The sequence below is a fragment of the Cetorhinus maximus genome, chromosome 1 (genome assembly GCF_964194155.1).
Source record: "Cetorhinus maximus chromosome 1, sCetMax3.hap1.1, whole genome shotgun sequence".
NCBI classification, from domain to species: Eukaryota; Metazoa; Chordata; class Chondrichthyes; order Lamniformes; family Cetorhinidae; genus Cetorhinus; species Cetorhinus maximus.
This window is the reverse complement of record NC_135879.1, coordinates 99,365,287-99,377,667: the sequence shown is the minus strand read 5'-3', so window position 1 is coordinate 99,377,667 and position 12,381 is coordinate 99,365,287. Positions and strand designations below refer to the sequence as shown.

Here is a 12,381-nt window from a genome sequence, read left to right as displayed (position 1 = left end):
TTCATCCAAGTGGATGTAAAAGATCTCTTGCCACTACTTGAAGAGGAGCAGAGGAGTCCCAGCCAATTTTTGTACCTTAACCAGTATCACTAAAGCAAATTATCTGATTTGCAACACATCTTGTTGTTTATGGACCTTGTTTTGTGTAAATTAACTGCCATATTTGCATACATTACAATAGTCATTGTGTTTATGTAGGAGCATAGCAACCTCTTAGGCCACTTCAAAGGTCCTTCATTAGAAGTTTGGTGCTTTCGGACATTCTGAGGTCATGAATGGCGCAATAGAAATGCAAGTTCGGGATGAAAGTGGGGAGGCAGTGACGTAGTGTAATGTCACTGGACTAGTAATCCAGAGGCCCAGCTAATGCTTTGGGGACATGGGTTCAAATCCCACCATGGCAGCTTGCGAAATTTAAATTCAATCAGTAAATCTGGAATATAAAGCTAGTCTCAGTAATGGTGACCTTGACAACTATTATTGATTGTTGTAAAAACCCATCTGGTTCACTCATATCCTACGGTCTTTAAATCTGCCATCCTATATGTGATTCCAGACCTACAGTAATGTGGTTGACTCTTAACTGCTCTCTGAAAAGGCTTAACAAGCCACTCAGTTCAGGGATGGGCAACAAACGCTGGCCTTGTCAGCGACGCCCATATCTCATGAAAGGAAAAAAAAAGAAATACAGAATTATGGTAAGGAAACTGCAGACTCTGACAGCTTGATCTAAGACTGTTGATAGGGTTGACTGAGGAGAGGGAGGCCATAAGGACCATAATGGTCTTTTGCCTAAAGCATTACTATGTAAAGATAAGCTAACAGAATTAACAAAGTGAATGTGAAATAATAATTTACAGGTATGCTAGGAGAGTACATTAGGTGAATTGAGTGTGCAGGATGTACATCAACATTTTTTTGGTGTAATCTACTTCACAAACAGGTTGGCAAGAAAGGTACTTGAGGCCAAGATATTGGAATCATTTAAGGAACAGTTACTATAATGGAAATGAAGGTGTGATATGCCAGAAGATATTAAGTATGCTGAAGAGCTTTCTTTATCTGAGCTGATCTTGTGGTTAATTGATGTCATGTGAATAAACTCGTTAAACACAGTACCTGAATATAGGATTGCGGAATAGGATAAGTATTGAGTTGCACAATTAATCAAATGCCCTGTGCAACATGATGGTTTCTGAGTAGCTAGGTCACAGATATCACAGCAAGGAAAGCAGCTGGTATGGAATGCACAGTGTGGAATCGAAGGTCAAATTGTTAATGCAACGTTTTATTTAATTTTTCTTTGAATTTTTCAAAAGATTAAGTGATTTTGTGTATGCATGATCTGTGGAAGGAATGGTCACAGTGGGCAAGTTCCATATTTTCCTACATTCAAACATACTCACATATGGAGTAAAAGTAGTTCTGTGAAAATCATTCCCAGAATGATTGCATGAATGTGATGAATATTACAGCATATTATAAAGATCCAGCCTGAAGCATATTGATATGAATGTGAGGTCAGTAATCATAGATAACATGACCACCTTTCCAGCTGTATTAATAATTTTTTTCTAACTGCATTATGATATGCATTAAGAACATAAGGAGCAGTGTAGGCCATTTGGGCCTTCAAGCCTGCTGTACCATTCAATAATGGCTGATCTGATTGTGGCTTCAAGTCCACTTTTCTTTCTGCACACTCCACCCCACCCCCCCAACCCCATAATTTTGACTCCTTTCTTGACTACTTAGCCAACCCATCTATCCCTCTGCAAACTTCTTTGCATCCTCCTCATCACTTACTTTCCCACTTAACTTTATACTATATTGTAGCAAACTTAGATACATTTCACTCAGTTCCTTTATCTAATTAATTAATATAGATTGCAAGTAGCTGAGGCCCAAGTGCTGATTGTTCAGTACTTAGTTAGCTACAGCCAACCAACCTGAAAATGTCCCAATTATTCCTACTCTCTGTATTCTGTTCATTAACCAATCTATTCATGTATACCCCAGTCATATTACCGCAGTCCCATGAGCTCTATTTTTGTATAATAGCCTCTTATATGGCACATTATTGAATAACTTTTGAAAATCCAAATACACTATGTAAGCATTTAACAGAAGGGATAGGGAGAGGCCTTATATATACTTGATGGCACCGTTGTAGGGAGTGTGCAGGGACAGAAGGACCTGAGGGCTTATGAGTGCAGATCTTTGAAGGTGGATGACAAATTGAGAGAGTGATTAGCAAAACATTTGGAATCTTAGGCTTCATAAATAGAGGTATTGAGTGCGAAAGCAAAAAAGTTATGCTGAACCTTTATAAAGCTGTGGTTAGGGCTCATCCGGAGTATTGCATCCAGTTCTGGCACCACGTTTTAGGAAGAATATGAGGGTCTCTGAGTTGGTGCAGAGGAGATGTACCAGAGTGATTTTAGGGATGGGGGATTTTAGCTACATTATTGGGTTGGAGAAGTTGGAGTTGTTCTTGGAGCAAAGAAAGTTGAGGGGAGATTTGATAGAGTTGTACAAGATGATGTCAGGTTTAGATAAGGTAGACAAAGAAATGCTGTTCCCATTAGCTGATGATGCAAGGACCAGAGGACACAGATTTAAGGTTTTGGAAAGAAATAGAGGGGGGAATGTGAGGAAGAACATTTTGACATAGCAGTTAGTAATAAGCTGGAACTTTCTGCCTGTAAGGGTAGTGGAAGTGATGATGATCAATGATTTCAAAAGGAAATTGGATGGGCGCTTCAGGGAATTAAACTTGCAGAGCTACGGGGATGGAGTGGAGGAATGGTATTGACTGGATTGGCCTACAGGGAGCCAGCATGGACTTGATGGGCAGAATGCCAGCCTTCTGTGCCATAATAACTCTATGACTACATTCACTGTTTCCTCCTTATCCATTATACTAGTTACCCCTCAAATTTGTCAAAAATATGCCCTTTCATAAATCCCTGTTGACTCTGCTTAATCATATTATGATTTTTTTTAAGTGATCTGGTACCATGTCTCTAACAATAAATTCTAGCATTTCGTCTACTACTGACGTTATCCTAGCTAGTCTTTCTCTCTTCCTCTTCCAAAGAACAGGGTCATTAATTATTTCCCAGTTGTTGTGGAGTTGGGGGGGGAGGGGTTCCTGTCTGTACATGTGTGTGTACGTGTGCAAGTGAATAGGTTACATCTAACATAAGGGGAGAGTTTCTTTGAATATCAGAGGAGATTCAGAGGTGCCAAGTAACGTGTTTACGTCTTGCAGGAGTTCCATAGGTAAATAGAAAGGGTTTATTATATTTTATTGATCTAGAAGCAAAGACAAGGTGGAAACATGAAAGATCTTATATTTGGAAGGATCTGAGTTTCAAAGAGGTGTGAAAACAATGGAACCCGAGATGGAAGGGAAAAATGGGTACTTTAGAGTTACTGTGGAGAGCTTAGGTAGGTTTTCAGCTGTTGAGCTGGAGGTGTGAGATATACCAGCTGGAGCTGTGGCTGAGAGAGGATGCAGTTTGAATCAACCATCCAATCAAACCAGAAAAATCTTGGGCTGGAAAAAGGAGTTATATTTTGAAGCTTGGATTTTCACAGCAGAGTGGAAGAGAGTTACAGGTCATGTAGTATGCCTTTTTTGAAGTTACAACAGTTTTCCTTGGGTAATATTACTTGATTTTAAAAAAATAGTTAAACATCAATGGGGAGTGTTGCCTGAAAAGTGTTTACTTATGGGTCTGACCAAGTGGACAGTCTTTTTGGGGGAGTGTTTTGTAAGACCAAATTTAACTGTGTAACTGTAATCTTGTGTGCTTAAGTTTTCTTTCATTCTTGTTATTAAGACTTTTACTTTTAATTTTTAAAATCCCAGAAGTGTTACTGGGCTTCTTACTGCTGAGATCAGTATGCCTTCTAGTTTTCAGAATTGAAAAAAAGGCTATGGCCCATAAGCCAAGTTTCCCTCTAGGATTTGGTTTATGCAGCAATTAACATCGGCTATGGCCATAATAATACAGGTCGTCAGGTTCAGGGGATTTGTTGCCACTTGGTACTGGAGAAATTAATAGGACTATCTCTTAAATTGATTTCAAGTTCTCATTCTCGCTAAACTATTGGTTTCCCCATTATTTCGGGATCTTTTTGTGTCTTCTACTGTGAAGCCAGATACTAAGTATTTGTTTAATGTCTCTGCCATTTCCTTACTTCCCATTATAATTTCACCCGTCTTTGCCTCTAATGGGCCCACATTACCTTTCACTAATCTCTTCCTAGTTACATGTCTATAGAAATGTTTACCATCTGTTTTTATGTCTCTTGCCATTCTATTCTCATGTTCTCTTCTCTTTTCTTATCAATCTCTTGTCCCTGCTTTGCTGAATTCAAAAACCTTACCAATCCTCAGGCTTATCACTCTTTGTGGCAACATTATATGCCTCTTCCTTTGATCTAATACAATCTTTAACTCCTCTAGCCACAGTTGAGCCACTTTGCGTGGGCTTTTTGTGCTGTAAGGGAATGTATATTTGTAGCAAGTTATGTATTAATTCTTTCAATGTAGTTTCCAAATCTACCGTAACACTCAGCCCTCATACCTATGTAGTTTGCTTTTTTCGGATTTAAGACCCTAGTTTCGGAGTTAACCGAATCACTTTAAAATTCTATATAAATTTCTTTTCATATGGTCACTTCCTTAGGGGCCCCTTTACTATGAATATTAAATAACACATTGCACAATATTCGATCCAAAATAGCCTGTTTCCTAGTTGGTTCCTCAATATACTGACCTAGAAAACTATCTCGTATGCATTCCGCGAACTCATCCTCCATATTGACTGCAAAAGCTTGTCGTAATATAAACTGAATGCAAAACACTGCTCCAAGATTGTACTAAAAACTTTGTTTTCAAAGCCCTGTGAATTTATTAACCAATGTTCAGTATTGTAATAAAGACAAAGTGCTGGAACTACTCAGGTCTTGGCAGCATCAGAGAAGGAGAGTCATATTCGATTCAAAACATTAACTCTGTTTCTCTCTCCATGGGTGCTGCCAGACCTGTTGAATATTTTCAACACCGCCTGTGTTTATTTCAGGGCTCTAGCATCGACTGTATTTTGCTTTTAGTTCCATATTGTTTAGTGGTCAGAAATACAAACAATAGGATGTAATTTTATGTGTATGAATATGTTTTCTGATTATGGTACAGATTAGCCTTCTATTATTTCTGTCTGATTTGTTCAGTTAGCCAGCTACACTCGAGTTCACATCAGGTCCGTAGTCTAATAAACCTAGATTAAAGCCGCCCTAATCATCCTGTGCTAAAGTGCTTGTTCCAATTTCCTTCTCCTATCGCTTGACTGGCATGCTGAGATACAGTTCCCTAGTCAATGTAACCTTCCAGTACCTTGTGCAAATAACCATTTTTCATGTGTCTAGATGGTGAGTGCTAATAAGCTATTTAGGTGTGGTATTATGACACAGCCGATGGTAAAGGCTGAGTTGCTCAAATCCCAGAGGGAATCTTGAAACAACTGTCATAACCCATTTTTGCAGTTTGTATGTTTCGAGATGCAGGCTTTGAATTCAGTAGTAATAAGACCACTGAGCCTCGAGAGGTTTTTTATAAAAAACTAAATTAAACATTTATTAATTCAAGAAAAATTGTAAGCCCATACATTTTCCTACAAAATTACTACTATAATAACTACAAAAATGCCCTAATTAATCTGACTCCCAGTTACACCCCCTTTAAGGCAACAGTAAAACACATAGATTTTAAAGAGACACCTGGCAGAGCACACCCTGGACTGTCACATTCAAAATGAGTTTCTTTCAGCCCAGGGCCCTTGCAGACAGACTTGAGGTGTACAGGCTGGAGGCTTCTTGATGGATCTTAAAATGCCTCTGCCTTACACACAATCTCCTTTCTCCTTTATACAGATCTTTCTCTTTGAATGTAAATTTTCCGTTGTATTACTAGGTTTTTAATTTTTCTTCTAACAATAATATCCTTTGATTCCACCAATTTTATTAATAAGCTGAAAAAAATGAACACATTGCTTGGCGTCTTCTAGCTAGGTACAAGATTTCACCTATTCTTTTGAATGGTTTATTTAAAAATGCAAATTCCCCCCTTGACACCTATGTTTCTTCCCCATGTTTATCTAATTACCATTTCAGACCTACTTCTTTCTATACATCAAAGCCTCTAGACCAGCTGGCTTTAATTCAATTAAGACACACACAGATACATACACATAGACACAGACACCACTAAACTCTATTTAAAAAAAAAAATAATTTCCAATAACATTATAGATATTAATCTCTTCATGACATGCGGTGTGGATTATAGCTGAATGCAGCATCCACAAATGTATACTTTGGAGTGAAAACCTTGAGCTGTCCCCCTACTCTTCTCAGACAGGGAGGTCGTTTGGCCAATTGCAGCACTTTTAATGTTGCTCTGCTTGAGTTTGGTCAGCTAAACTGAGCACTGTCTATGACCTGATTCTGGGATCCCCTCATTCGTAAGGCTTAGAACTTAAGCTAGTAATGTTAATTCTTCTCTTTGACACAGATATCCTTGACGCCAGTTAACTTTAACTGGAACTATTGTTTATGTAGGTTTATAAAAACAAGAAATGATATAATCTTTAAAAATTGTAACTTTCCATAAAAGCCCTGAAATGCAATTTTGTGTAAAGACTGTGACGTTTGATCCCTGACAGCTTTTTGTCCCCTTTAATAGATATCGCCAGATCCTGGAAAAAGCCTTGCAATTAACAGGGGCTGAGCAACTGGAGGCTTTGAAAGCCTTTGTCGAGGCTAGTGAGTATTGCACTTTATATATTGTGTACTATATTCAGCAAAGATTGTGTTATGCCTTACATGCTATATTTTTTATCAACACTCTGATCAAAAAATATCTCCATCACACTCTCCCAGCTTGAGGTGGCTCTCTTCCCCTGTCCATTGACACACCTACCCCGAGTTCAAACTAACAATCTTCTCATCTACACCCCAGCTCATGATGACATTTTTCTCCCCTTGTCCCCCTTTTCATCTGATCCTCCCCTGCACATTTGTGCTGACACTGCAATGTAGCCCATCACCACTCCCCCCAATTTTGGAGTGGCATTCCTAAGTAAACAAATTTCACTGTATCCTATTGGCAAGAACTTTCTCCATGAGGAAGGAGGGTGGACATGGGGAGAGAAGGGCAGAGAGAGATGGAGAAGGAGGATGGAGGGAGAGAGAGGGGAATGCAGCGATGGTTGGGGAAAGAGATGAGGCATCAGTGTTTTTCCTTTACAGGGAGAAGTGGGTATGTGGCTTAATTTTCTTTAGTGTAGTAGTTTGCCAGAGACCTTCTTGTTTTTCTTCAGTGGAGGGGGGAAATGGGATGCGCACAGTGTATGGGTACCAGGACTTTTTTTTTTGATGTGTGATGGGTGATGGTGGGTTGTCGGGTTTGCCTCAGCAAGTAGAGGGTGTTGGTGTTTTCTTTGGGAGTTTGGGATTGCTGGTGGTGGTGTTAGGTTGCTTCATCAGCGGAAGGAAGGATGCATCTCATGCAGTCCCAGTGCCTTGTCAACTTTAAGTACAGGCAATCTATCCAATACCTTCTTATAAATTTTAAACTCTTCTTGTGACTGAATTTTCTCCTCTTTCACCAGGGTTGGTTAGCATCTTCTTCCTTAGTAAAGACAGATGCAAAGTATTCATTTAATACCTCAGCCATGCCCCCTGCCTCCATGTGTAAATCTGCTTTATGGTCCATAAAGCAGCTCTGCTCCTCCTTTTAACCATCCTTTTACTATTTATATGCCTTTAGAAAACCTTGGGATTCCCTTTTGTGTTAGCTGCAAGTCTCTTTACATCTCCCTCTTTGTTTTTCTTATTTGCTTTTTCACCTCCCCACTGAATCTTCTGTATTCAGCCTGGTCCTCAGTTGTGTTTTCCACCTGACACCTGTCATAAGTACTTTTTCTTCTTTATCTTAATTTCTACTTCCATTTTCATCCAGGGAGCTCTGGATTTGTTTGCCCTACCTTTCCCTTTTGAGGGAACATAACTTGACTGCCCTTACCTGATCTGACCTATATGTGATCCAGACCCACAGCAATGTGGTTGACTATTAACTGCCCTCTGAAATAGCTGCTCCAAGGCAATTAGGGATGGGCAATAAATGTTGGTCTTACCAGCGATGCCCACATTCCATGAAAGAATAAAGAATATGAAGTGACAGACTTTGTTTTTTAAAATGATGTATCAAATCTTAAAATAACTTCAGTTAGGGTTTATAAGCACTGCAACTGAGGAAAAGAAGCCTTTATTGTTCATCAGGTGAAGGCTTGAAAATAGTGATTTTAAAAAAGGGAATGAAAGACTCCTTCGAGCTTGAGCTCTGTCAGCTGACATTCTGTGCGTGAGCACTCTGGCAAGAGTGCTCAGAGTAAATTAAATTACTTAGTTTAGTTGGTCTATATTTTTTTTAAACAAAGACTTCCTGTAAATGTGAAGGTTTGGACAACAGTCTTCTAGTACAAATCTGTATAAGAATCAAATAACAATGTGGCTTACTGTAGGGTATTGACAACAGTGGAGGGGATCAATTAAGAATACCATGTAGAATTAAACTATATATGGCTCCTGTGCAATCTTTGCTATTGTATATTGATATCAGTACGTTACATAATCCCAGTGACAACATTGTTTTCTTATAAAATTATGATTTATGTTTCTCATCAAACTTATGATTTTAGGATAGATTGTGCTGAATAGAATTTTTAAGACTATTAAAAACTCAGGTTTTGAAAGTTGATTTGTCTGCATAATAAATGGTCAGTCATGTTTTAAGTGTTGAACTGGAAAGTGTGTTGTCAAATGATAGCTCCAGAGTGTGTCATATCCAGATTAATAAACTCCTCTGTCTAACTTCTTGTGGTTTGGATCTTTTCTACCCTTCTCACTCGGTTATTTTGGCTTTCTTGTCTCAGATCGTTTTGAGCAAGCCCCAACTCCTTATATCCTCGACACTGTCTAAACTGGTCTTGAGAATAGTTACGTTTTCAATAACATGCCTGGGATAATGAACAGCACACGGTGTGTGGTAATTTTTAAGCTTTCACAGGATCTCTCCAGTCTTCGAAAGCATCATATGGTGTTATTTTAAGTTTAAAATATTATTCAAATGATAAACAAGTGCTTAATTTAACATTAATATAATACAATTATATCTTTACAATAGGAATATTATCTTCAAGTAAAAGTAAATTAATTCTAAGCTATTCTATTATAGATAACTTTGATAAACATTCTTCTCTCTCATAATCCTTTCTGACTTTGGGATTTCTACCTTTTCTTGTGAAAGTTCTAATTAATTTAATTATATTCTACTAACTCAGCTTAATCAACACAACCAGCTATGTCTCCATCTTACTCCTTGACTTGGCTTGTATTGATTGTCATAACTGGCACTCTGGTTCAAAAATAGTTGACTACCATATTGAATTAGACAAATTACATCACCTGTATTTCATTAAAATGCCATCAAACTATTTGTTTTGGATTCAGGATTTTTTTTCTGCCACTGGTATCAAGCATCAGGCATATTACAGCAGAATTTAAAGGTATAGGCGCCAAGCCAAGCCTAAACAAAGTACTACATTTTTGTCTGTACTCAATGTTAAAAACCTACAACATGTAACATAAAATAACAACTTTTTCATGATGAATCCTTTATAAGTGAAGAATCTGATTTCCATCAAATTATACTTGCAACATGCGAAAAGAAACTGCAGTTGTCACATTTCAGGCAGTGAACTGAAATATGTACATTGATAATTGTGAATTATGTTTTTCAAGGAGTCTAGCTCTTCTGACAAACCATAATGAAATATAACAGCTAGTCTCAATAAATTGTTAGTGCTATGTTAACTGTGGAAGGTTTGTGATTCAATGTTTTCCTTTGTTTTTATACAGTGGTTAATGAAAATGTCAGTCTAGTGATTTCCCGGCAACTGCTGACTGACTTTTGCTCCCACCTACCGAATCTTCCAGATGGCACAGCCAAAGAAATATATCACTTTACTTTGGAAAAGATCCAGCCTAGAGTCATTTCGTTTGAAGAGCAGGTATGAGCATGATGGACAGCAAGCGACAATATTTCTTTTCATTAAAATAAGTGCGGTTTCACTTTTAATTGTGAAAACGTTTAATTGATTTCTTTTATTTGAACCATGTAAAGCAAACAAAACCTCAGAATATTTCGTAAATTTTCTTGTCCTGTGCTGATATGAATAAATTGTAATGTGAAATATCAATTGCCCTTTGCTTCAAGCCACTGGAAAACAATGAAAACAGGAATGTGAAGCAGAGAATCTTCACAGTCTCTAAATTCAGAATACGTGTATTAAAATGCTTTGGTTCAGACATAAAGAACTGTGGTGTGTGAAGGCTTCCAGAATCAATGAAGCACAAAAATATCTTACCCATTCTGACCCAGTTCAAGTCAGCTGAAAATAACACCTTGTATTGCTTTTAGGACCTCTAGCTCATCCATCCTCATTTTAGGTTTTAAAACAGGACAGTACCACTTTTATTCTATTTTCAGACATCTCCATTTAAATGTTCTATGGCGCACATGCATGGAACCTATAGTCCATTGTTTATACTCTCAGCTGCCCTTCATTGAGGATGATTAAATGGACGTTCCCAATCATACCTGAGTGAGTTACATCAGTCAGTTTACTATGTATTCAAACGTATTCTTCAGTTCTTGGTTCAATTTTTGTTACCCAATTTAGTGTCATAGCCTGTTCATTGTTGCAAATGTGGCTGGTGAATTGGGTGTGACCGTAAGACTGGTAGTAAGCTTGTTTATGCTGTGGTGGTATAGCAGGTTGATATTCAAAGATATTCTGCTGCAGAATGGGACATAACTGCATTTCCATATATAATCAGTCCTGGGGGTGATGGTGAACAGCACAACTTAGGTCTGCACAGGTAGGGAAAATTTGCAGGTGAGTTTCCCACTTCCTCTTTAGTTACCTGGATCAAGGGTAGCATTCATATAGCCTTTGGAGCAGATCCTCTGATGCCATTTTTGATTGTGGATGGTCATGGAGGCCTAATAAGAGGATGAACAATCTAGAGAAAAATATTCTTATATTCCATGCAATGATAAAAAATGATTTTTATTTTAAATAAAAGTGTATAATCTTAAAATAGGTTCAAGGACAACTTATTCAGTAGCTACTAATCATTTACCTTTGTTTTTAGTTATTTGGTAGTACAGAACTTGAGTATTGCTGAAAAAAAGACGTCAAAGCTTCTCATCTTGCACTAATAAGGACGTTTCACAAGAATACCAATATAAGGGGAAAACAACGATTTATACTATATGTGAAGAGAGTGCTGATTGGTTGGCAAGTGGACTCTGATTGGTAGAGGCGTTGCCATGGAGAATGCACCGGTGATGGTTACTGACAGTTAACTGCCAAGCATTGTTTTTAATATAAACCAAGCAGCTTGACCCTGATTGCTCTGAGGCATTGCCCTGAGGAATGCCTATCACTTATTTTGACAACTAATTTAAGATTATCAGTTGGGCTCGCAGTGTGGTGCGTTTGTGTGTAGTGGAAGCTACATATATTAATACACAGGGCCCTGTTCTTTGCAGTCAGAAAGAACATGTGCACACATTGTGCCTGTTTCAGCAAAACAAAATAAATTTCAGCCATTCATGGACTCATTCCTCAGGGCAACGTCTTGACCAATACTTGGCAATTACCTGTCAGTCACCATCACTTGTGCATTCTCTATGGCAATGCCTCTACCAATCAGAGCTCACTTGCCAACCAATCAGCACTGTGTTCACATACAGTATAAATTGTTGTCTTCCCCTTATATTGGTATTCTTGCAAAGTGTCCCAATGGTTGCAGGATGAAAAGCTTCAACATGTCCCTTTTTTCAGCAGTACCTTTTGCTTTTCTTATCATGAATTGCCTTCATTGTTGTGCTTAATTTCTCAGGTGGCTTCCATTAGACAGCATCTGGCCACCATCTATGAGAAGGAAGAAGACTGGAGAAATGCTGCTCAAGTTTTGGTGGGAATTCCATTAGAAACTGGACAAAAGTGTGTATTGGATGAGTTTCCATTCTCCTTCAAATGTAGTGTGCAGTATTGTAGCTATTTCAAACAAAGTGGTTGCTTTTAAAATTAGTGTCCACAAATCATTGCACAAAGAAACATTTCAATATTTCCCTGAAATAACATTGTAAATAGCAAACAGTGTACAGCTGATTTAGTTGACAGCTATCTTTGGTTCCTTTGGCACCCTCAAGACAATTGTATAGTCACAGATGGCATA

The 12,381-nt window shown here is 38.1% G+C and overlaps 1 protein-coding gene across 2 annotated transcripts in view; it reads left to right on the top strand.

Moving 5' to 3' along the window:
- Nucleotides 1-12,381, top strand: part of cops4 (COP9 constitutive photomorphogenic homolog subunit 4 (Arabidopsis)) — a 61,775-nt gene that overhangs the window by 5,298 nt on the left and 44,096 nt on the right. For both annotated transcript variants that reach the window (XM_078544779.1, XM_078544772.1), the window contains exons 2-4: nucleotides 6,755-6,834; nucleotides 9,991-10,142; nucleotides 12,043-12,146. In XM_078544779.1, the coding sequence (XP_078400905.1) occupies nucleotides 6,755-6,834; nucleotides 9,991-10,142; nucleotides 12,043-12,146 (336 nt within the window). The remainder of the gene's footprint in view (nucleotides 1-6,754; nucleotides 6,835-9,990; nucleotides 10,143-12,042; nucleotides 12,147-12,381) is intronic.